At 35.1% G+C, this 27,515-nt stretch overlaps 1 protein-coding gene across 1 annotated transcript in view; it reads right to left on the bottom strand.

The window, feature by feature from the left end:
- LOC126964784 (protein RRP5 homolog) overlaps positions 1-25,102 on the bottom strand; it is a 30,888-nt gene extending 5,786 nt beyond the window's left edge. Inside the window, exons 1-16 of the mRNA XM_050808036.1 lie at positions 24,892-25,102; positions 24,672-24,818; positions 24,156-24,311; positions 23,543-23,690; positions 22,791-22,910; positions 18,765-18,928; positions 15,258-15,365; positions 13,656-13,790; positions 10,914-11,109; positions 9,100-9,288; positions 5,634-5,725; positions 4,482-4,637; positions 3,343-3,462; positions 1,842-1,919; positions 858-1,655; positions 518-730 (exon numbers count right to left, since the gene is read on the bottom strand). Of these exons, the coding sequence (XP_050663993.1) occupies positions 518-730; positions 858-1,655; positions 1,842-1,919; positions 3,343-3,462; positions 4,482-4,637; positions 5,634-5,725; positions 9,100-9,288; positions 10,914-11,109; positions 13,656-13,790; positions 15,258-15,365; positions 18,765-18,928; positions 22,791-22,910; positions 23,543-23,690; positions 24,156-24,311; positions 24,672-24,818; positions 24,892-24,963 (2,892 nt within the window). The 5' untranslated portion in view covers positions 24,964-25,102. The remainder of the gene's footprint in view (positions 1-517; positions 731-857; positions 1,656-1,841; positions 1,920-3,342; positions 3,463-4,481; positions 4,638-5,633; positions 5,726-9,099; positions 9,289-10,913; positions 11,110-13,655; positions 13,791-15,257; positions 15,366-18,764; positions 18,929-22,790; positions 22,911-23,542; positions 23,691-24,155; positions 24,312-24,671; positions 24,819-24,891) is intronic.
- Between the last annotated feature and the right edge of the window lie 2,413 nt (positions 25,103-27,515).

Below are 27,515 nucleotides of genomic sequence, written 5' to 3'. Positions count from 1 at the left end.
TTCTCTAGGTAAAATATAATTAAATATTATGTAGTTCTTTCTAGGAAATATAATAGAGCAAGAGCCCGTGAACCCCAGACCTACGTTATTTCATAAAAGCTGAAAGTTTTTCAGCGCTTGCTCCTAACACAGGTAAGAACGATGAACCACTATGGAGTTTGGATTATAGTGGCTTTGGCAGGTAAACGGTACTAAAGATGTGTAAAATGATGATCTAAATACATCAAATAATAAAGTGTGATTTTTCGGTATCACCTTCAGAATATTATTAAAAATCACGTTAGTCATTGGCAGACACTTAATATCGTGGCAGCCCCTTGACACCCTTAATGTTCATGATATTATCATTTTACTTACGTCATAGTATAAAAGCTGATATTCTTGGAAACATCCAAGAGGCATGAGAAATTAATAAAAATATGAATATATTTTCGAATGGGAACATTTAGACGTTCAATAAGTAATTTACAAAATCAAATTTTAATAAAAAAATACTTGAATTTTACATAGCAAATACCTGCAGATGGAATGCCATGTACGCTATCCACAGCTGACTACAGTCGGGACTGGCCAGTAGGGCTCGCTGGAACTGTTCCACTGAGCGCGGTTCCTTCTCACTCTCTATCGCTCTCCGTTCCATCTCCCTAACTCTCTCCTCCTCTTCTCTCGCCTTGGCAACCTTTTCCGCGGTTGATAGTTTCTTGCGCTTCTTCTTAGGTCGTTCTAAGTCCTGATAAATTATTTTAAATCTAAGCTCACTTTTTTTTAATAACATTGGCTACGCATGCAGCAATAAATCAAGGTTTAAATTCTATTATTGAGTTTAAACGTAACATGATCTCAAAAATACATCTTACCTCATCATCGCTGCTACTTGATTCCTCTTTCTTGGTAGCAACATCTTCATCCGCCGCCCAGAAATCTTTAGCACTCGGCACCGCTATCGCTGGCTCCATATTACCAATGACTTTTATATCTTTCATTCTTTCTAAATTCTCATCTTCCTGCTCCGCTTCTTTCTGTTCAGCTTTTTTCCCCTCTTTTTTATTCTTCTTCGCTTTTCTTTCAACAACTTCCCCTTTTTCGGCAAGCACCTGTTTTAACTTTTCTTGCGCTGTTTTCAATGTGTCCATTATTTTCGTTATGCGCTCTTGTAGCTGTAGTTTCTCTATGTAAAGTTCTGTGTGTATCTTTTTATTTAGTGTGTTGAGTCCATTGTTCTCTATTTCCTTTATTTTCTCATCTATAACGTCATACTCTTTGATTCTCTTTTCTATCCGCTTTAGGAAGAAACGAACGCGATCTTTTAATTCATATTCTGTGTTACAATTTGTTAAGTCTACCATTCTCAATTCTCTTACACTCAACAGTTGAGGTTCTTTAAAATCAGCTTCAATCGCGTCACTGTCCTCTGTCTCTTGCCTCACAGTTGCTGTTTCATCTTCCCCCTTATCTTCATCTTTGTGTTTACTTTTTTTCTTCTTTTTAGGTTTGATGTCAGTTTCTTGTGGTAATTCCGTTTCACTAGTACTATCATGTTTACGTTTACTTTTCTTAGATTCAACTATATCTTTACTATCATTGTTTTCCATCTCAAGATCAGCATTATTTTCAGCGACTTTTTCTTTGTTTTTATTTATCTTCTTTCTGCCGTCCTAAACATGTAATATTTAAAAATAACATTTAATTATTATCATATATTAACAGCTTATACTAAATCAGAAATTTATGTCTCTCACAATGTATATAAAAGTGAAACAAACAATTAAATATTTTACTATATAAATTACCGTGGTTTTAAAACAGAGTTATTTTGCATCACTAAACTGTTATATACTCACTGGAATAAACGGTGCTGTCGTCAAACTGCCGACCATTTTTTTGCTTTCCACATCCACGTTGATTATAACGCAAGATACCTAAATGTTATGAAATTTGTGAGTATTAATTATAATTGTTACAAATATAAAAAATACACAAGGTTTTATGTAATAACTAGCTGACCCGACAGACGTGGCTCGTCAATAAATGGTTCGAGAGATATGGTAAATGCGTGGGTGGGATCGTGACACGACAAACTATATATGTAAACCTTCCTTGAGCTTCAACGAATCTATTACAAAAGATTTCATTGAGATCGGTCAAATAGTTTAGGGAGTTATTAGGGAACATACAAACATACATTCTCTTTTATATATATAGATAAAATATGTAATAATAAAATGTGAAAAATTTTATGTGTAAATACTGTTTAGTACTTTTATTGGTAATATTGTAATTTGTGCAGCTTATTAGGCGAAAGATGTGGATATATTATCCACATCTTTTACATTTATACCAAATATATAAGACTATACCGTTTAGGTAAATATAACATAACAGCAATTGATCAGACAGGACCCAGAGCCCCACAAACTCATAGTCCACCCCGCGTTGATAAATTTCACAATTATCATGTTATAAGTGTTCAATATTTTATCAATATATATATGAAATATGACACCTTCCATTACAACTTGAAGAATTTTGTATAAATGTATTAAAATAATACATTAAGAAGTAGCTATTTTAATAATTAAATAGAAAAACGCTTTCGAAAATTAACTGAATGAACATTTCTCTTCCTGAGCCCCCAGTCCAGCGACCATACATAGACCCGGCCGCCGCGTCTGTCTGTTTGCGAGAAACGGGCGGCACAAATAAACATTTTTAAATATAAGAACATTTTATATATATATACTAGCGGACCCGACAGACGTTGTCCTGTACACACGTGATAAATTTGTAAAATCGGTCCAGACGTTAGGAGGATATCACTTACAAACGTAGGAGAATTATGTGTTTTTTTTATGATAATAAGGGACGAGACGAGCAGGACGTTCAGCTGATGGTAATTGATACGCCATGCCCATTACAATGCAGTGCCGCTCAGGATTATCTCAAAACCCAATAATTCTGAGCGGCACTACAATTGCGCTCGTCACCTTGAGACATAAGATGTTAAGCCTCATTTGCCCAGTAATATCACTAGCTACGGCGCCCTTCAGACCGAAACACAGTAATGCTTAAACATTACTGCTTCACGGCAGAAATAGGCGCCGTTGTGTGTATGTACCCATAATCTAGCCGGCTTCCTGTGCAAGGGAGCCTCCCACTGTCAACTGTATTGAGAATCTAAACCAATCTCAAATTCACTGGAACACTCTAAAGAAAATCATCAAAATCGGTCCAGCCATTTAGGAGGAGTTCACTGTCAACACACGTACAGAAGAATAATAAAGATAATAGAGGGCAACTATTAACATGGTTTATTATGTTTATAAAACACAGTGTGAGACTCACAATTTGGCCGATGTGGAAGGCGAGCGCCAGGTTCTCGAGGGGTTCCTTGCTGATGAAATTGCGCGGCACGAACGCCGTCACGTTGTTGAAGAACGACACAAGGATGTAGTCACGTATCACCTATAATAATAATAATATTGACACACTTTTACACAAATTATCTTGCCCCAAACTAGGCAAAGCCTGTATAGTACAGGCTTACCAGACAACGATATATTTAATCCAATATACTTACTTAAACATACATAAATACATATAAACATCCATGACTCGGTAACAAACATCCATTTTCATCAAAGTCGTGTTCAAAGCAAAAGTATTACGTTATTCAAAAGAATTGTTAAAAAACGTTTGTGTGGTAAAGGTTACTGTAACATAAATGGCTTTCTTAATGATACCACAGATTGGGAATGGAGCGACCGCCCTCAGGCTATTAAATAATAAGTTTAATTGTACAATGTTACTTTAATTGTAAAACATATTTTTGATGAAAAAAAAGCCCGCTGAGTTTGTTGCGCCCATTCTTCTCAGGCCTGAGGCATTCATTTTGGAATGGGTGGTAGTTTTTTGACTTTCAATAAGTGATTTCACATCCTATTTTGCATAAAAATATTTGAATTTGACTCATACAAATGTTTGCACCTACCGGGTTTCGAACCCGGGACTTCTAGCTCAGTAGGCAGGGTCACTAACCACTGGGCTTACATATATCAACTCAGCACATTGATAATTAAGACCACAAGCGAATGGACTGGACAGTCATGAATAAATATGAAGTTTACGCCATGACAATGTTAAGCAATATACTTACATAACAAAATGGTTTCTAAGGTGTTGCATCCAATATAAACACGATTCATATATTGAATGCTAACAAATTATATAGTCATGTATATTACAGCCATTGTAAAAGACTCTATTTGATTGACTTCTTACGAGCTATACTTTTTCGGAACATATGTTAAATTCCGTAACTCAAAAGAAATATTTATAGTCACTACTTAAAAGAGCTTAGATTAAGTCCAATTAAATAAAGTTTATTGGTCTTTGGCTTTATCACTAGCATATATGGCAACAAACATAAGCGTAACCCACATATGCGGGACACCCTCAAGGTAAAACCAGGAATTTATAATTACCCCAATAACGCCCGTGTACTGCGCTCCGACCCTCGCGGACTCGTAGCTGGCCAGAACCTCGAGGTCTGGTACCACCAGGGAGGGCTTCAGTGTGAGCACCACGCTGTGCCGCCCCTCGTCCAGCGACAGGATCCGACCCGTCACCTCCTGCCCGACCTGAAACAATCAATTCGTTATATATATAAACAGACTAAGATTGGGAATGGAGCGACCGCTATACATTCATTGGCCACATTATATTCATTCCCAACTCCCGCGCATTATATTTACAATGAGTTTTATTGTACATTGTAACCATATTTTTTAAGAAAACAAAGGAATCCCGCTGAGTTTCTTGTGCCCGTTCTTCTCAGGTCTGAGGCATACTTTTTCGAATGGGTGGTAGTTTTTGACTTTCAATAAGTGATATCTTATCCTATTTTGAATAAAATATTTAAATTTGAAAAAGTGTAGTGTTTTTACAAGTATACAGAGGTTAATTTGAGCCATCCTCCTATGGTATGATTGTCATCAAATCGCTCACTAAAGATCTCTATTTAAATCCATCTGACTTCTTGTTTCCATCTCGACTCACCTCTATTCGACTCAGTGTAAAATAACCGATGCAGCGTATATAAAACCCTCCTAGTATTCAAACCCCGGTAATTCCCTGTACTTCGTATTCAAGGATTCGCAATTAAAACGCTTCCTCTTCTCAGTTGCCTAGACAGTATTATAATTATTAGTTTCCGTAAAAATTTAGACCAATGTCAGTATCGAGTTAAGGTTCTGAAGTGTTATAACTTGACATAACCTAAATTATTGGGGAATTTTGTGGTGGTTTGAAAAAAATTATCGCAAACCTAAGATAATAGCTAATTCTAATATTAAACTAATACAAGCTAATGAATTTATTTTGTGATTTAATGTGAGTGTGATATAGGAATAATGCGTTTATATAGCCTTAAAATTACAGAACATAAAAGCGCGTTCAACCTCTTAAATGCTTCTGCAGCTCAGAAGACCAGGAGATCAGAATACTTAAGAGTTTGCCATAATCGGGTTGATGCGCGCTGTTATTTCAACCCTTGGCCGTATGACCCACAGACTGCCGTCTACATCAAAAATGTCTCCATTTCAAGATATAAAAATAAATAGTATTAAAAATAGTACCTTGTACTTCTTTCTGGTCAACTTGGACACGGTAGCTTTCTTCGGGTCCATGTATATACCGGAGTCAGACACATGAGCTTGCGGTACAAATGCTGCAAGTACGAAATAGATCTAATGGTTAATAACTGCATTGAAATTTTAGAACGAACAGGCTTATTACACTTCACTCAATTTAGTCGTCTTAATTCAGTCATTACTGAATTTAGAAAAGTATAATCGCATTCAGCAAGCATCCTAAATTCAGAAGCAAGTGTGGTTTCTGACTGAGTAAATCATTTAGAAGCCTAATTAGAAAAGCATTTAGGAAGGTGTAATCGCATTTAATTAGTACTGATTTCAGTAGCACGTGGGTCTTCGTGCGTGTAGGATGTATTTATGTTTTGTTTTGTGTTCCCGCATAAAAAAAGTAGGGGTTGGGATATTAAATAACTGAATTTTAAATCTTGATATGAATTTTCTGTTGCAAAAAATCTTAGTGTTACGACCAATCTTTCTTTTGCACCAATACTGTCTCGTAGGATAGTATCGTGCTTCTTAATAAACTTTGTCAGAAGATTTAATAATATGTCAAACGATCTCGAATCCATTCGTAAATAATTTCTAAAGTCTGCTGGTTCTAAAACACCCATAATAATCATGTTTGCTAACTTTCGCGCTGTAATAAATATTCTTTCATCCAAGTTCTTCCTTTTTTTTTAAATTTTAATTTAGGAAACGGCCAGGGCTAGTCAAGGCTAATTTTTTGGTGCCTGGACAACACTGGAGCCAGGTACTTATACGACACGTACTAATTCGTCGCGCTTGCAGTGGTGACTGATTCAGTAACTACACAGCTAGTTACAAACTACATTCATCAGGACAGTGTGATGAGAAGCTTCTGTGTTTGTAAATTTGCTTCTGAATTTAGATGACTAAATTCAGTCAAGTGTGATAACTGCATAACGTTAATAAATAATTATTACGAGGCAATAAATAATCGTTCGGTCATTAATTAGAAATCCATTCACTTCGAACAAAAATTGTTTATACATTTCGGCCTCTGTTAGTCCGTGGGAAATATTGATATCATAATATAATGTAATGGTCTAAGGTGATCACCGTAGAAGGATTCAAAATAACTTTAAAGAAATATTATTGTATATACAGGATGTCCCAAAGTTATGACATGACATCACATAGGACATGAAGGGAAAGTACCTTAAATATCGAAGATAGGCTATTTTACTGAAAGAAGACTATGTTATTTTTAAAAGTTAGTACTTCTGCATTCAAACATTTTCTAAAAATTACTTGCCTCGTCTGGGAATCGAACCGACCGATCGTATATCAACTGATATAAACTATCGAACGCATATATAACATGGAGGCGTAAAATAGCGCATAGCATATAGCATAATCTTAATAATATATATAAAAATGAATTGCTGTTCGTTAGTCTTACTAGAACTCGAGAACGGCTGGACCTATTTGGCTAATTTTGGTCTTGAATTATTTGTGGAAGTCCAGGGAAGGTTTAAAAGGCGAATAAATATGATAGTGTTCGGAATTAAATAAAAACAACAAATTTGTTTTTCCTTTGATGTGTCCACACATAATTTCTATGAGAGAATTTATTGACGCACGGTTTGGCAGTTCTGCTGTGAAACAATTTCATTACAACAACAGGGTGCATATTTTACGAAATAATTCTTGATGATATGAAATAGTATTGACAAATTAATAAAAAACATTATTTTATTTATTATATAACGGACAACGTCTGTCGGAGCAACTAGTAATAAATATATAAATAGGATCACTTCGGTTAGGCGAGTGTTTACGATCGGATCGAAATTGAATCACTTTTCACGTGTAAGTACACCAATTACTTAACAATACAATAAAATGAATTTTACTTGAGGGATGGCATTATGCATACTGTAGGTAGTAGCAAATTTTACTAACTTTTTAATACAGAACTAAAATATTCATTTGGTAACTAACAGATTTGGTTTTAATTTGCCTTTTCGTGGGATGGCATTTAAATATTATGGATAAAAGCTTTTGCAAATAGAGACATTTCTACAATTATATTGATTACTAATGATACCTAACAAGACATCTCAAATGTGATTACTTAAATTCAAAAATGAATGATTTCTATTTATCCAATAAGAAATTCGGGATGCTTTCTAAAAGCGCTGTACCAATTTGTATCAGGAGTATTTATCTGGCTCGATGGCAATACGATTTTGTTCAATGATATACTTAATTCCTTAGAGTTTAACACACAGCGTCAGTTTTTCAAGAGTTTGTATGCACCCATACATTGCAAAAAGAAACTGCTTGATATACTATCAACTCATCAAAAACTAAATTGACTTACTATTTTTCACGGAATATAAATTATATGCTTGTAATAAATTGAGTCATTTAAATAATTCAAATATCAAATTATATTCAGTGTTGCAGCAATAAGTTTATCTGCATTTTTATTTTTAACCATTTCAATATTATTTGTATGTTTTTTGGGCATTCGTTTTTGTGTTTTAATCAATATTATGGTGAAAATTCATTTATTATTGAATTAAAACCATCGCCGGCCATTTTCTCCTGAAGCACCAGAGGAATCACAGAAGCGTTGCCGGCCTTTTAGAAAAGTATACGCCTGTTTTTGAAAGTCTACACAAATCTAGCTACTATGTATAGTTTAATAATCCATTTCTTTTATCATACATACAGCATACATCGTCCACATATCAGACAAACATTGAGAATATGTCAAGCACGCGAACCAGTTACCCTTGGATACCGTCATCATGTCATGCCGCGAAAAAATCATGTTGAGTGCATGACAAAGTAATTGACAAAGCAAATTCTAATATCGACCTAGATTCAACATCATTTGTCCCGCTAGTTCCACCGGTTCGAAGATGTGTGTTTGGAGCGAACTCTCCTATTCCTATGCTATGCAAGGTGGTAAACACATATAGTGAGTAAATTATTTGTATGTAACTTAAGTGAATAAAATGTAGCAATAATAATTATATTTCTTAGTCTTTTATAATAATAATTTAACCATTATTACTTCTTAGCATATAAGTCTTTTCTTCTCTTAAACTAATATTTACTTTGTGAAAATTATTAAAGCATATGGTAGGTACCTGTAATTGTTTGTGACATTAAGAACATTATATTTAGTCTCCATTATAAATATATAACACATCAATGTAAACAAATGTTGGTATTTCTAAATAAATAAATAAATCATTAACACTCTTTATTTTATGCAGTGATCGTTTACTGCATCGTGACTTAATTGTGTGATGTTTTGGCGCTAATAATCAACGGTAGAATGACAAGACTGCTTCCATGTTTTCTATTCGTTCAATAATATTATAAACAGATAAATCCATATTTTTCATACAGTTAATAACACCTTTTAATATTGTGGGATTTTTCTTTTCTCTCTCTCTCTCACTCTCACCTTGCACCCTGCCCACTGTAGCCCTCAGGTGTTTATCCGTCACCTCTGTGATAGTTGCCGTGACCACCTCGCCGATCGTCAACTGCGACATGGAGAAGTACTTCTCGTTAAGCAGGTTGGACTGGTCCGTGATAGAGTAGACCTTGTCCAGGAGGTGATAACCTAGGATTCTAACTCGATGTGAGCTGCCTGGAATTAAAAGGATATATTTTGTTACAGCATGCTTATAAATGTTAGCACGGAAATATATAATTACCGTCAATACATTTACAATTCAAAGGAAGCTTATTATTAACAGCCAAGAAATTCAAAATTAAATCACTTTATAATAAGTGACGAGACAAGTTGGCAGTTTATCTGATGGTGATACCGCCTCAGCCACTACAATCAGTGACACACAGGGTCCTTTAATATTGGAACTTTTGGAACGAAGTTCCTTATGGGACGATGCGGAGGGGTACCCGGGAAAAAACGTCCGGAACGTAAGTTTATTATTATTTATATGTAAACAATTGACAAGTAACAATTATTACATTTGACAAATTACATTGATTGTTTATTTTATTCATTTAGAGCATTGGTAACAAGGCCAAACCAAACCAAAATACAATAAACGAATATTTAATGATTTAAATATTAATGATTATTATTTTTATTTAAATAGGTTTATAACTGCAAAAATAATGTTATTGAAGATAAATTTCTTTGACTATGACATTGCGCGCGCACAACGACATCTAAAAATAAAAGTTTTCAGAAATTTTCTGACGTTTGCGATATTAATTAAATTTTTTGGTTTCTTCATCCATTATAAGGACAGGCAACGGGTTCAACCCAATACAGCCGTATTCGTTAATATTCAATAATTTATTTCACGATTTTTAAAAAATTGTTCTTTCTACAAACGTGGAATAGCACGACGAATAAATAATTTTAAGGATTTGTTTTGTTACGCCAAAGAAGTATAACTTCTTGCGTGTATACATAAGTATACACACACTTTCTTTTTTTTAATATGAAGATACAAATAGCAGCAAAATGTCAACTTTTATTGTAACTTGGGGGTATTTCGTGATTACATAATATTATAATATATATTCTTTCTTAAATCAAATCAAATTCACTTTATTCATGTAGGTCACGGAAATAACACTTATGAATGTCAAAAAGAAATTCTTATTGAATTTACCACAACTTCGTAAAGGGTTGAGATAGTGAGAAGAAGTAGCAACAAACTCATTGCCACTCTTTTTTTTAATCAAGATTTACATTTTCATCATTTTACAAATCATTTCAATTACAATATATGCAAAGTTAAGCAACAAACATACTCACACGTCAGGCCGTAAATAAATAAAGTAATTCTGCGAGCATGATGAAAACTGTCACGAGAACTCAACCAAATAACAAAAGAATAATGTATTAATATTCTACAATATATTAAGCAATACTCACTAAATACCTCTCTATACAATTTGCTTACAATTTGACCATTTTGCTTATAGTATAATTCATAATTATTATATTTAATTAAGAGTAATTAAAGCTCAAATCCAATCAAATCTTGTCCTTATACTTTAGTTCTCAACGCAGGCTTGGTAAGCAGCAAAAAGCAGATACTGCAGATAAGCAAAGAAACCCAAAAATTCTGAGCGGCACTGAAATTGCGCTCGTCTCCTTGAGACATAAGATGTTAAGTCTCACTTGCCCACTAATTTCAATAGGTACGGCGCCCTTCAGACTTACACATTACTGCTTGTCGTACCCATATAAGTAACCTTAGTCTTATAAATACTTATAATTATTCAACAGACCTATAGGATAAGATTTCGCCAGCATTTGCTCGTCAGTGAAATCGTCGTGCATCTGCACCCGGCGGACATTGAGCACGCCCGTGCAAGTCGGGCCCCCTGCGCTCTCCGGGGCCGTCTTCTTGGACCTTTTGCCCTTGGCAGCCGTGCTCCGTCCACCCAGTCTGAAGTATACTGACTTCCCTAGAACCTTTATCACCTGTCAAACAATGTACAAAGCATATCACCTCTTCATATCTTATATCTTTAAACGAGCAATTCTTGTATATTAATATATATATAAAATCTGAATCTCGGAAAGGGCTTCAAAGGATTTTAATGATTAATATGTTATAATTATTATATTAATTTACTGAATTTCATTGAAATCGTTGGCGCCGCTTCCGAGATTCAGATTTGTTTCGGGGACGAGAAAGCCACTATCCACAAGACTATAATAGCTCAGATGGGACATAGGGTGATCCGGAAAGCGAAAGACCCCAGTTCGAATCCTAGTTTTAGTTTTTTTGATTTAAGTTTTGTATCTTCTTAAAAATCCGAGCAAGACTCGGCCGTCCAGGCACTGTGCAATAAACACAGTGGAAACACTGTGCAAAAAATGTAAAACCAGATCTAGCCAGTGCCTAGGCATTATTCATCAGCGTTCAGGGCAAGTTTTCGGTGCTGAAACAATTTACATCCACTAACTATTATTGCTTCTTGTATGCAATGTATCTCGAAATGCTAAGAGTATTACTAGGCAAAGCCTGAACTAAGGGTACAAGACAACAATATAGTTAATATTGTATATTTACTTACAGATACCTAGGTAACACTGAAAATGTTTAGAAAATGAAAAACGGCTTAATGTAGAAAGTTGCCAATACTTTTATTGTTTTTCGAAGTAATCTACGTTCCTCTCTACACTTCGTCGCATTCGATGGAACCACTGAGACTAGCAGTGGGCCCATTCTTCCTCAGAGGTCTCTTCTATGGCATTTTCATACGCTTTCACCTCATTTTCAGGGCTCGTAAAGCGAATACCTCGAATTTTATCTTTAGTTCTTGGGAATATATAAAAGTAGCAGGGCGCCAGGTCAGGACAGTATGGCGGTTTTCTGATTATCTCAACACCTGCCATAGTCAAATATTCAACAGTCCGTTTTGCGGAGTGCGCTGAAGCATTGACGTGGTGAAGGAGGATCCTGATTTGAGAGCGCTGCTGTCGAATTTTTTCCAAGACAACAGGCAAACCAGTCTGCAGTAACTGCCCTTCCATCTTCTAGCACAACTGTCGCGAAATGACCTTTCCGACCAAAGAATGAGGCAATCATCTTTTTTCTTTGACTTCATCCTTTCTTTACTATAGTTGGTCAATCCTTGAAAGGAGACACCAACTTAGCCGATTGTCTTTCGGGTTTGTAGCAATATATCCAGCTTTCATCACCTGTGACGATGTCAAATACACCATTTGAGCGACCGCCGTCGAACTTATCTAACATTTGGCGACACCAGTCAATGCGAAGGTGTTTCTGGTCGTAGGTTAAAGTATGAGGAATCCATCTGGTACAAAACTTCCTGACGCCTAAATGTTTGTGTAATATTTTTTGAACTTGACTCATACCAATGCCTAGGCTTGCCCGTATCTGCTGATAGGTCACTCTCTTATCTTGCTCTATCATGCGTCTCTCAGCTCTGATGTTATCTTCAGTAGTCGCTGTTAAAGGACGTCCCTCACGCGGATCATCACTCAGATTGCTACGTCCACGCTGAAACTCGTTAAACCAATTGTAAATAGTGGCACGAGATGGGGCTTCATTAAGAAATGCTAATCGCAGCCTATCATAGCTTTGTTGTTGAGTAAGCCCACAACGAAAGTCATAATAAATCATTGACCGAAAATTTTCTCGCGTTAGGTTCATTTTCACGTGTAACAAGAGTTTTAGATTTGCCGCCAATTCAGAAAAACAAATGACAAATGAAGGAAATATACTACATTAGGTTACCAAAGGGTTCCAAATATGAAATTCAAAAAAAATTTCATTAGCAATGTTTCTAACTGGCCCGTTTTAAAGTGTTACCCACGTACATGTAACGACGAGAGTTGTCAAACATCACGGCATTGATAATTCCAACAGATCCGTCAGCAATACTCGTAGCTCAGCGGAAAAGTGTTTACTTCAGACGCTGTAGACCCAGGTTCGATACACCTTTTTGGGATGTTAATGGAAATTTCTAATAAAGTCAATCGAATAGAGAAAACAGGATGCAAATGTGTAAGCAGGATAAAAATCGTTAAAAGAAATTTCTAGTACAATTAAAATTTAAAGATGTAATGGGAGAATCATTTTGAAAATAGAATAGATCCGGGGGTATATAAGCCGTACTAAGTGTGGCAGTTCAGACTCAAAAGTGAAAAGAAGGAAGAGAAAAAAAAGTAGTGAAAAATGGAAAGAAGCTGCTGAAGGCACCGCCGCCGACAAGAGGAACAGCGGCAAACCGGCAAATTCCAAGTTTTAAGAGTGAACGCAAATAAAGACCCGTTCCTTTAAGCGGAGTTATTATTTCCAATCCCTGACCCACTCTCGTGTCAATATAAATGTTTGCACCTACCGGGATTCGAACCCGGGACCTCCAGCTCAGTAGGCAGGGTCACTAACCACTGCACTATACGGCTCGTCAATCCAGTCATGAACACATAGCATAACAGTTTTCTGACACCAGGTAGAAGATGTCGTATTACCAAGTTAGTGATAGTTAAAAAACCTGAGCGTCTTCCACGATGTCTCCGTCGTTGTAAGACCGCTCGAGCGCGCTGGTGACCGCAGGGTCGAACACATCACGCATGCTCGCGTACGGAATGTTCCCGGGCGGCATGCAGTACAACACTCGCACACGGATCTATGAACAACACGTTTATTAACGTGATAGGCTACATCAGCTATTATGGTATATTTGGCAATCTTTGGCAGTACAATCAACCAACAAGGTTTTCAAAACTGAAAAGTTGAATAGATTTTTAAAGGATGCACATATCTACCAGTAGGAAGCTCCTTTGCACAGGAAGCCGGCTAGATTATGGGTTAACACAACGGCGCCTATTTCTGCCGTGAAGCAACTGTAAATATTATTGTGTTTCGGTCTGAAGGGCGCCGTAGCTAGTGAAATTACTGGGCAAATGAGACTAAACATTTACGGCCTCACAAATAAAATTGCCATAAAGTTATAACCAAGCATAAACCAATAATATGTAAAATGTTTACAAATAGACATTTTGCTTACGAATGGTTTGTTCGGACGTTTCTCGCGTGTATTTGCAAGGCAGCTTGTCATTAGGAAAACTTCAGAATAATCATTGTATTAACAGTTTTGTCAACGATATTGTAAACATTTTTCATTTTCTTTGTTTATCAGTTATAACTTTATAGCAAGTTTATTTGTAAGGCCGCTTATGTCTCAAGGTGACGAGCGCAATTGTGGTGTTGCTCAGAATTTTTGGGTTTTTAAAAGAATAAAAAATCTATATAACGGTTAGCTCAGCGATAGGATCCGTTGGGTTGAGGGTTGGATGCGTAATCTCATAAGAGGAACGAATCCAATCCAAAGGAAAACTTCTTCAAACCTAAAACCTTCAAAAATAAGCTATTAAACCCAGCCTTGATACAATCATAATTTCTGTTATGACAACTAGTGTTATACAAATCTTAATATATATAATAAATTACGTGACACGTTGTTTGTCCGCGATGGACTCCTAAACTAATGAACGGATTTTAATGGGGAACACTTCATGGAGTGCAGTTTTGTCCAACTTGAGAGATAGGATAGTTTTTATTTTGATCTGTGACCTATAATTATTTTTATTTTCAATATTTGTTTTGTATGGACATATTTTCTATGAGAGAATTTAGTGACGCACGGTTTGACAGTTCCGCTGTGAAACAATTTCATCATTACAACAGGGAGCATTTTATACGAAATATTTCTTGATTTTTTGAAATATTATTGGCAAATTCCTATAAACAGTATTATTTTTATTATCTACAGAACAACGCCTGTCATGTCAGCCAGTATATTATAAATTGATAAAGAAGATACCATAATTCACTGATCATCATTCAACTCAAGACTCCCATGAAGCAATTTTCAATATATTTTAAGAAGCTCATTCATATATTGTCACAGATTAATATGAAATAAATACACACTTCGGCTCGGCCTCTGCTGTTGTCCGATGTTCTCTATGTTCTAAAGAAAAATGCCGCTATTTTTGATGTTTGAGTAGAAATCACCGCGCTAGTTAAACTCCTTACTAATTTAGTAAGTAGTGAGTACTATAACGATATTTTGTTACAATTGAAAGTTTACCTTCTGTCCTAACGCAGGTTTTTTTCCCTTGCTGGTGTCGATGTGTGGCCTCTGTATGTACGCTACTCTGTCGCCGAAAATCCGTCCCTCTATCCCGTTATCCAGAGGCTGAAAATAAACAAAACTATTGGGAATATATTATATTATGTAATTCTTTGTGTATTATCAAAAGCAGTATTCTAAAAGCTGTTTGACTAGATTCCTGCTGCCAAATTAAAGTAGTGCATCATACAGCACAAATATAATCTATATACAACGTGAACCAGAAAGGGTATAACATCCCTTCAATGGTACGTTATTTGGGTCATATGCAATAGTATGGTGATGTTTAAGTTTTAATAAATAAATAAAAAAAAAAGAAAAAGACTTCCCTACTAAATAAAAATATTATTTTTCAATTTCTTTTCTTAGACAACCCTAAATTTAATGAGACTGCCAGTTTTAGGCGGGGCCTTTGTTTATAAACAGAATGAGGTCACCTACCTATGGACTTAAACATAAACAATAATCTATGATTAAGGAGTATGCACACTACGTGAAATGTGGCTTGTGTCTATGTTATTATTCATTCATTTTTTAATTCCTGTTATTGAAACAAATAAACAAAATAAGAAATAACATAACATTACACAGTTTCACGTCTGTATTCCTGAAGGGTTAGAGGTGTATTTTTTCCACCCACGTTTCACTATGTTTAATTCCCACCTAAATGTGGGGCGAGCATCTACATTTCTGAACTATGGGCTGCTAGTGAGAAATTTCCTACGAAAAACTCAATAACTGCCCCATTCCATACCCAGGCCGGTAGAAAACCCGGTCCGGGAATGGAGTACATATTATTAATACGAGGATGGTCAAAAAAAATCCGTGAAGAACAATTTCTTAATAGGAGTCTATTAGAATTATCTATATTGGATAAAAGATTTTTGAATTAAAATGTCAAGACTCATTTGCCCAGTAATAAAAACAGCTACAGTGCCATTCAGACCAAACCATAATAATGCTTACACATTTTTGCTTCACGGCAGAAAAAGGTGCCGTTGTGGTACCCATAATCTACAATTACAAATTTGGAATTATTTTCAATGTAACTTGAAGAAAACTTCAAATAATTCTACATTGAAGTATATGTACACAGAGCAGTAAATATCATGTTTCAAAGCACAATTCAAAGAGTATTAACGCAGACAGGCCGATCTTTTCAACCTAACATATTTAAAAAAGCACTAATGTAAAAACACAGTTACAATTACACTAGTTTTTATCTTTTAAATGTGTTTTATTTAAATTTGTAACACTCGCGGAAATCAGAGTAAATACTAACATAACATAGTTTCATAATAAGATTAGAATTAAAAAAATCTTTATTGGGTAATACATAACTACAGTAAATACAAATTTAGAAGTATTTTCAATGTCAGCTAAAGCAAATGCACATACAAAATAACTTTGTCTTCATGGCAAAATGAGAACACAAATTGCTTCACAGCTGCAATGAATCGTAGGCATTTTACTATTATCTGATATTATGTCACATCTACGTTTTTCATCTAATTTATCTTTGTTTAAGGTCAAAGAGAGTTCAAAAAAACAGCTGATTAGGGTTGAGGGAATCATAGTTTTTGCGAAAACTTAGCACTTTAAATATTGTATTAAATTATAATGCTAATTCATTTCTGACTTCACGTAGTCATTAGAGATGACCTAAGGAATGGTTCAAAGCATAGTATACCCATTTAGTTTGTATATATAAATGAATTGCTGTTCGATAGTCTTGCTAAAACTAGAGAACGGCCGAACCGATTTGGCTAATTTTGGCTTTGAATTGTTTGTGGAAGTCCAGAGAAGGTTTAAAAGGTAAATAAATATGAAAATACTCGGAATTAAATAAAAAAAAAGTGTGTGTGTCAGCTGCGACGCATGACTGGAGTTTACTGCTCAAGAACGATTGTCTTTGGACAGGTACTAAACAAAATAAAGTCCAATGGAGTCGGTTACAAACATACATACAGCAGAAGCTAATAAAAGCGTATTAATTTAAAAAAAATATAGATATTAAAAAAATAAAATACTAGGTTAGGTTAAAAATTGTCTATTTGGCGTGAAATGCGCTCTAAATACTCTCCATATTAAATTAAATATTATGTGTATAGCTCATATAAATATGTATCAACTATATTGATAATTCAATATTAAATAAATACAAAGCACACATGTTTATATATATATACAATACAAGTCATATTAATGTATGAATTGTAACATACTTAGTACCCACGTGCTTATCAGATTTTCCGGCACTAGTGTTTACACCACTTTCTTCCATAATTTATAGAATTTTCACTTAACTTTATGAAAGTATATTAATAAATCAATTTCAATAATATAATAAAGCTTCAAAATACAAGAAAGTTAAAGGTGCGCGAAATGATGCGCACCAAAAACGTTACTATGGCATTTTGATGAGCAGATTTTACTGTCCATATTTTTCTCATACCGGGCGCCTTATATGAAAATCGATTCTTAAGGAGTAAACTCCAACAACAATTTTGATTAACATTTGATGTGTCCCCCGTGGTTCAGAAATCAAATTAAAATAATAGTTTAAAATGAATAACTAATTAGAATTTTATATCTTTATAACTTTCTCAGGAGATAAAAAATAAACATAATTTTAGGTAACTATAGTTGGTAGATTAAATACAGTTTCTAACTATCTATCAGATTATGTTTATGTAGAATGTTTATTTATTATTTAAATCTTAAGTTTTGTCAAAAAATTAATTTTCTGAACTTTACCGCACCAAAAAACAAAAAATATAGGTTATCAGAAAGCTTGAAATTGATTAACAGACTGCATCATAACTGGGTGTGTCTGTCAATATCAAATTGAAACCTTATAAATAGCCATAATGTCAGGAACCAACATCATGTGTATTTAATCGAAAATAATAATAAATTTTTATTAATACCGAGCATTTCTTTTTATTTGTTTTAATAAAAAAGGATTTGTGTGTTTCAAGTTTATTTTATACAAGAGTTTAGGTCTTTTATTTGTCCATTGAGACTTTATGTTACTAATAAAAAAGAGAGAGTGTCTCGTCTTGTATTTTGACGGTAACCATGTCTTATCGACCTATAAGACATGATTACCTACAAAATAGGAATGTGCACCCACTGACAACAGACCGGTATCATGTGATTCTTCCTGTGATGCAATATATCATAAGCTGATGTAAATGATCAATTGAAATTATTTTATATCTTAAATATTACAATGTGCCCTCTATCCAGCTTATATAAAAACTTAGTTTTGTTTTTTTTGGGACATTTTATTTGGCAGTATTTTCAAGTCCTCAGGCAATTTGTTACATAATTTTATACACATGTGTAAATGGTGAGTAAGGTAAGAAAAAGTTTTGTTTTAGGATAATGTTTCAAAACCAGTATGCGGCTGTCTTGTTGCTCTAGCATTTTGATGAACTATATCCACACACTCATCATCACCTTATCCACAATGAAGTCCACCGCAGTACCGCAAGGTATCACATCACTGGAGGTTCTCTGGAATGACTTCTGCAGCACAGCCATGTTGCTGGTCAGCTTCACCACACTCTTATCAGGAGATGTTTCAACTGACTTCACACTGCACCACGTAATCATCCCAATATCTGTGAAACCGAAAATAAGTTGATATATTTTATTAGCACTATTAAGCACTGATAGTGGTTATAAGTAATATAGGTACATACGGACTATCTATCTATCATATAAGGTCATATAATTCGCAGCATTTATTTAATTTAATTCCACAGTAGTTACTACATAAATTAAATTTTAACACACACACACGAATTAAATATAGCCGAATGGTTAGTGGCCCTAACTACTAAGCTAGAGGTCCCGGGTTCGAATCCCGGTAGGTGCAAACATTTATATGATGAATATAGATATTTGTTACCAAGTCATGTATGTATTTATGTATGTTTAAGTAAGTATATTGTATTAAATATATCGTTGTCTTGTACCCATAGTACAGGCAATGCCTAGTTTGGGGCAAGATATTTTGTGTAAAAGTTTGTCAATATTATTATTATTAAATAAAGGTATCTTATTATTATTATTATAATTCGCAGTCTGATAGCGACACAGCAAAAGTGTGATTAAAGACAATGTAAGCACACTTTTCTCCTTAGTCATGTGTCAACTGTCACTGTCCGAGTCAAACCTGAACTAAATAAACGTTTTACATTGCTGGTTATTGACCAATAATATTTTAAACAACCGGAGAAAACGAGGCAATGTATAGATGTAGTTGTGGAATCTTATTATGGTGGAATTTATGGCATGTGCCATAATTCGGCTTTGTTTTTATTAGACGTGATTTGCCTCCAGAGATTATTATCAAACTTATTTATTCTACCGCTCCCTTAGAAAATTTACTACTAATTTCATTTAATTATTAAATTAAATTATAAAATTTATTACTACTATTACTATTAGTATACCTACTTTTATAAAACCATCAGGGCAAAGCGGTGACGCGTGCCCTTCCTACAATTAATGAAATAGCCTCACAGACGGATCTGTTTTGTTGCAATCATTTAAAGGTGTAATAGTTATTTATGCAACTGTTGTGTAATATGGGGTATTAAAACACGAATGTGGATTTTTTTTTATTTGGACTCGGCTTCGCCTCGTGTGATAATAGTATCACACGAGTATTTTAATACCTAATTATCAACAGTTGCATACAAGACTTTATCTACACCCAGTATATGAATGATCTAAAAGATTCTTGAACAGTTAGCTTACTGCTAACATTAAAACACCAGTCCTAGTAGTAACCTAATATCATTCATTACTGATTATATACAAATAACTAAGTATTAATTAAACAATTATTGATTTTAGTAGTAATTTACATTTTGTATAGTGCATGCAATTATTATTCACTCGAATATTCGGCGTTTAAAATGCATCGCTCATTTTTTGTAAACAAAACAATAAGAATAGTGAAGAAAAATGGCGGGGATTCGAATAACCTACATTTTTTTACGGCGCGCGACGTTCTGGTGGTGTGGAACGCGCGTAAACGAAAATGTTATTATTTTGAAATTCATACAGATACCACGCATCGAGCAATAAGAATGCGGCTGTCTGTTGAAACTCTTTGCGCATGAAGGGATCGAAAAAAACATAGGAGTGTTGTTATGAAATTCAGTACAACATTACAACACTCGTTTGGATGATGTAATGGTTATTAGAACATTGGGTGTTTTAATGTTGGCAATAAGCTAACTGTTTCAGAATCTTTAATAGAGGATTTAAAGCATGGGTATAGATAAAAAAGTAAAGTGTTATATTGTATGTACCTCTACCGCATTGGAATTTTCTGTAATGATAGTGTGTACTTTGATAAAAAAAAAGAGATTAATATAAACTAATTAGAGCGTCTGTGCACTCATTCGTTTTAAATTCGTATCCGTAAAATCACGGATGAGTGCACACACCCTTATTGGAAATTTTAAATATTTAAAGTATCTAAATGACAGTATAAATTAAGCATCGCACGTCTAAACCACGCCAATGCCCTCCATTTTTTTTTGGGCCCTTTAACGCCCCCCTCGCCCACTTTGAGAAAGACTGGTCTATATGAATAGAACATCATTGGTTCTAAGTGTTAAGAACATGACACCTATAAGTGAAGAACAGAGAAATGACAGAACATGGTTCACTCAGGGGAAAAGCTATTGATTTCTGATAGTATGAAGGGAAGTATCACATAGAGTTGAGGACCTAAAGAAGGGAAATCGCATATTAAAGTAAAATATTATAAATGGTACATTTTCAAAATTAAATCCATTAGCAAAACTATCCTGAACTGTTTTATATTTTTATTATCAACTAGCTGACCCGACAGACGTTGTTCTGAATATAATAAATAAAATAATGTTTTTATATGAATTTGTCACTAATATATCATAACATCAACAATTACTTCGTAAGATATGCACCCTGCTGTCGTAATGAAATTGTTTCACAGCAGAACTGTCAAACGGTGCGTCAATAAATTCTCTCATAGAAATTATGTATGGAAACATCAGAGGAAAAAAAATTGTTTTTATTTAATATGGAACGAATACAAAATATATTTGTTAGGTTTATATATCTAAAACTCTACAAAGTATACCCAGGATATCCACTTCTTTATCCTACACTTTTTATTATTGGCATGGTTGGGTGTAATAAACTAGAAACTAGGAGGGACGTACTCCTGGTTATATATTTATGGAAAATTTTGCGTGGTATGGTGAGTCATCCAGCCTTACTGGAGCGAATAGGTCTGTGGGTACCGGATGGACGCGCTACAAGGCGAAGGCGACAGCAGCTGCTCGTAATTCCGCGAGCGAGAACCAATCTTATGCGAGACACGCCTTTTACAGTCGCTTTACGAAATTTAAATGAACTTTCGCATAGGATTGACTTGTTTGCTTGCTCACTGAACGAGTTTAAAATTAGAGTAGTTGTTGTTTGTTCTAGTAATATTAATTAGTATAGTCATAATCTAGTATAGTAGGTATAGATTGTTAGTAGTAGCTCTAAGATTTATGTTTATATTAAATTTAAAGACTTAAATTTAAGTCAAGCTTCGATCGCAATAGGTCACCCTGTAAGGATAGCTTTATTGGTTAAATAAATAAATAAATTTCAAACCTTCTCTGGACTTCCACAAATAATTCAAGACCAAAATTAGCCAAATCGGTCCAGCCGTTCTCGAGTTTTAGCGAGACTAACGAACAGCAATTCATTTTTATATATAAAGATTAATCAAAGTTTAACTTCTTTCTGTGTCTGGAGAAGCTGCTGTTTATACTTTTGCAGCTACCATCGAATTTACTTGTTGTTACTTTGTTTTGTATCATCATCATCATCATTTCATCCGGAAGACGTCCACTGCTGGACAAAGGCCTCCCCCAAAGATCATCATGATGATCGGTCTTGTGCTGCCCTCATCCAACTTATTCCGGCAATCTTGACCAGATCGTCGGCCCATCTTGTGGCCCTACCATCCCTACGTCTTCCGGTACGTGGTGATAATTCGAGGATATAACTGCCGCAACGGCCATCTCTGACACTTCAATCATTCGCAATCGCAATAATTTGGGCTGTGTCGGTGACTGGTTCTCCTACGGATCTCCTCATTTCTGATTCCATCTTGTCATGTCTTGTGTAATTGTCCGAAACAATTAAAAAATAAATTAAAATCATAAGCATCAACTTATATATGATGAAATTATTTTAAAAAACTAATACATTGTTTCTATATAGTTAAATTGTTAAAGTATCCGAATAACAAACTCAATAAATATCCTTAAAAAAAATAAGACCATTATAGAAGGACTTTCATATTAAGAGTACTATATCTATCTAGAATCACTAACAAAATTATCCCATTTCAATTGACAGTTGATTACTAATCTTTCAAAGGGCTTCCAATATATCAAACAATTTCGCTTATTTAATAACTACCCAATTCTAGTTCCGAGTCAACAGCATCCTTCGGCAGGAAGGCTGTTGTATTTGGAATGCCCACATCCATCATGAAGCCGTGATCTTCCACTGAAGACACAGCAGCTTGCAGTAGTGCACCTGTAAGAAAAAGCAACTTGTTAACATTATTTTAACAGGAACAGAAGGAGTTAATTGAGTCAGAAGTGAGTTTTGCAGAACCACGCCGTTTGGATTATTTTCGTATATAAAGCGACTAAAATTGGTAAATTTAATAAATATTCACCTTGAAGTTGGCTTTCTTTCTATAGTGTGACAATTACCTCTTCTGGCGACATTAGGATTGTCTTGTTTACCTACATCTGTAGGTACATAGTATAAGGTCATCCTCTCTAATATAAATAGCTATGTAAACGTAATTTTAAATCAATATTCTTTCAGTGCAAACCTATATTATTTGCATATATGTAGTTATGTATGTGTTTGCAGACCACAATATATTGAACATTTTAACACAAGAAAATCTTTAGGATGTGACATCACCTCTCCCCACTAACAGCCGTAATATAATAAAATATAAAAGTAACTACTAGCTTTAGACATTTTAATGCAATGTAAGATTATGTGGGCAATTATTCAGTAATTGTCTAGACTCTAGTTAGTAAAATAGTTGTAAAATAAAACAGTTGTTATAATGCATTAATTTCCATTGTACAGTTAATATTTTACAAGAATAATCAAAGATCTGCATGCATATATAGTTTTAATTTAACCTTTATGTAGATCGGCCGGCCTTCTCATACTATTCACATGTTGTGGCATCATTGACAGCATTATTTGTCTGTCGGATACTTCTAGAATCTTCAATGATACATATTGGCCTTTTTTAAACATTGTAGGCAGCTCTTTCACTTTGTCAATCTGAAATACATATTAACACAATATTCATACTGAATGATCTGAGAGGAACAGTAAGGTTTGTTATAACATAAGATTGTATTACATACAAATATTATTTTTATTCTTTTGGATTTTGCAACACAAGTGTATTTTATATATTTTCTGAAATCCTGTAGTTGCCTTATGATAGACTTATTAACTTTACAAATCCAAGTTAGTTTACATGTTTAAATTACTTATTTGATCCATGACAGAACACTGTAAGTAATAACCAACTACAACAACAATCCTTTTCAAAAATCAAACATAAGGTACATGGGATGATCATTGATTGTTAGTGATACGACTGAACATCTCTCCTGCTAAATAATTTATCACACTACATTTATTTATTTTACCAATTTATCATCATTTTTATCTGACTGTCAGCTCCTGCTAAATTCTATGAATTTTGATAGAAATTTTACTGGAAAACAGCTCATGTACCTGATCATTCACATATGCCTCCAGCTGCTTATTGTAAGACTCACTGATGTGGCACGCCATCACTGTTCCAATCAGCCTGCTTGGTAGTGACACTAAAAGCTTAGTTTCCTTTACTTCAGAAATTCTGCCAAGTACAAGGAAATCTTCCTTAATTATCTGTTGACATATTAACAAAAATTCAATTAATTTAATTATGATATATATCATTATGATCAAATGTAGGATATTATATTTATTTATGAAGTCACAATTATACTACATATTATATACATTAACTAATAAAACCACTAATACTTGAACTAACTAGCCCACACTATCAGTAACTTATAATGTAACTAAGTTTCAATATTTATTTCATAAACAGCTTCATTTTGTAACAATTGATTCCTTCAGAACCTTTTTAAATGTTCACAATTATAGCACTACAACTAATTATAAATTGTTGTATTGAAATAACTGATTACAAGACTAAAGAGAGCAGCAAGTTGGTGAAATAAACAACAATATCATTATTACCTTATATGATAAGCAGAGACCACAAGTTCTGTAAGATTTATCTTCATCCGGCTGAACGATTTCATCTGATAAATAGCCATCATCTTCATCAGATTTCTTTTTTAATTTTGTTTTCTTTTTATCGGTTTTCTCTATTGTCCCTAAAAACTAAACAGAGTATATTTAAAAATTAAATTTGTGATACTAAATATTAATATTTTAGCCATACATTAGTATTTACATTAGCACTTTGTTTAAAATGTGTTGAAGTCGGTTTTTTTCCACCACGGGGAAAATACTCTTCGGTATCCATCGTAGAACTTATGTTTTATATTGTCTGTCGCCTCATAAGAAACACAGTTACGCAAATAATATAAAATGATTATGAATACAATAAACAATTGTACGTCAATGGAGGATTGGAGGAACAGCATGAAAAAGTGAGGTTATCTAAATTCTAAATATTTGAAATGAACACAAACATAAGTCAAGTAAGACAGTGATAGTGACAAATGACAACAACTGAAGTTGATTTTGACATTTAATTATGACTTTTGGCAGTTAACAGTTGAGAAGGTTGAACTTGAAGGTTTGAGGCTACCAACGGTAGTAAGACAATCAGCTAAAACCAAAAGGTATAAGATCCAACCGGCGAGAGAATGAGATAGATAGAAAGTGTTTTGGTACCAGGCGATCATAGTTGAAGAAAAGATTGTCTTATGTATGACGCGAGTATACCTTGATATATTCTGACGTCATGTGCACGTCGTAGTACTACATAGACACCAGGAGAACATATTATTATATATATTAGTGGTGGTAGGAATGTCTTTCATAGCGGTTGTAATCTAGTAGGACTAACTACCTATGCAGTTTAGAGGTTCATATACAATGCACATATTAAAATTATTTTACAAGTGCTGACCCGGCACCCGCACCCGCTCATTGTATGAATACCTGTGACATATTTATTTATATTACGGGGGCTGACAGCCACAATACAGAGATAAATGTAAATGTTAATAAGTAAGTGCAATTTATGAGCCTCCACAAATAAAAATAATGATAATAATGAAATGACATGGACTGAATTATTTGTATTGCGTAGGTATAGGTATTTAATGTTTTTTTTTATCAAAATGGTTTAAGTGGGGATTTTAATTGAGCGAAGCTGAGCGAAGGTTCCACCGGGTGACTTCAATTGATTTCTGTGTTAAATTGTTTCTCGGCCATTTCTGGACCGATTTTAAAAAATTTTGATCTCAAAGAAAGCTTTCCTGCTTTTTGTCGAGACAGAATTTTGAATTTTGACTTGATTCAATTATTATAATTAAATACAAACATGAATTAAGTACAATTTATTCTTAATTAGCATGCGCTATTTATATTTATTTAATAATTGAGCCGATTGATCAAATCTTGTTTGATTAATTTTGTTTTGTTTTTGTACACAGACTTAGTTTACCTCGCTTCGCCTAAATATACGCCGCAGCGAAGCGATACGACGAGCGACTGCGGCATCCTAGTGTAAATTTAGCATCCGATCCGTTGATTTTGTACACCAAATTTAATGGAAATGTGCAGTAGTCGCACTGTATCAACAACAATATCAAAAACAGAAATCGACACAATATCCCAAAGATATATTGAGGATATTAAGACCAAAGTATTTTTTTCATACTTTAGTTACCATAAGCCTGTACTTTCCCCGGGGCGTAAAAAGAATAGGGAAGTCCCAGGCCCATGGGTGTCGTAAGAGGTGACTAAGGGCTTTTTAGAAGTGGGAGAGTCACGCTGCCGTCTTATGACGTCAGCACAATCAGGCCAGACTCGTCCGGGTTAATTACCACATTCGCACAGAATACCGGCGGGAAGTAGCGTCCTAGTGCCGCTATGTTTCGCATAGGTTAGTGTCGAGGACCGGAGGCCGTCCCTTCCCCCCCCCCTTCCCCCCAACAAAATATGAGAGGTGTCCGTAAAAAGATATTACCCCAGGAGGGTACCGGCTCTACCAGAGCCGGAGAATCCCTCCCCGAGCACTCTCGCTCGGGCTGTCCTTCGTATTCTGGGGCACAGAACCGCGCATAACCGAGGACAAACGAGGCAGTAACACCACGGCACCCCGCTCCACGCTCAACGTGGACTTTTGCAATATCAGGGGTATTCACTCCAATTTAAACGCCGTCCACCATCACCTTGAGACGGCGCAGCCGGCCTTGTGTTTCCTTACGGAGACGCAGATATCTCAACCTAGCGATACGTCATATTTAACGTACCTCGGGTCCAAAATTGAGCACAATTTTTTGCCTCATGCCGGGGTATGGGTGTACGTTAGGGAGGATATCTGCTGTCGCCGTCTCGGCAATTTTGAGGATAGGGACCTGTCTACTCTCTGGCTCCGCGTAGATTTAGAGGACCGCGTCCGCATCTATGCGTGTGTCTACAGGTCCCATAGTGGTAACGCAGAAACCGATCATCTCATGGGCTGCGTTCAAGCGGCAATTGACGACGTGCTTGCACAGATCCCCTCCGCTGAAATTGTAGTCTTGTTTGATTTCAACGGGCACAATGCTGAATGGCTTGGATCACGTACCACAGACTACGCAGGGCGATCTGTATATAATTTTGCATTGGCGTATGGTATGTCCCAATTGGTTGAGTTGCCAACGCGGCTCCCGGATGTGGATAGCCACATGCCGTCCTTATTAGATCTTCTGCTGACTACACATCCCGATGGTTACCAGGTCTTTGTGGACGCCCCTCTCGGAACGTCCGACCATTGCCTGGTCAGGAGTGTAGTGCCTATCCATCGCCAACGTCGCAGACCACCAGCGACCCGCCGCGTTTGGCACTACAAGTCAGCAG

This window comes from Leptidea sinapis, chromosome 6 (assembly GCF_905404315.1).
Source record: "Leptidea sinapis chromosome 6, ilLepSina1.1, whole genome shotgun sequence".
Taxonomy (NCBI): Eukaryota; Metazoa; Arthropoda; class Insecta; order Lepidoptera; family Pieridae; genus Leptidea; species Leptidea sinapis.
The sequence above is the reverse complement of the archived record's forward strand: the minus strand, read 5'-3'. Positions and strand labels throughout refer to the sequence as shown.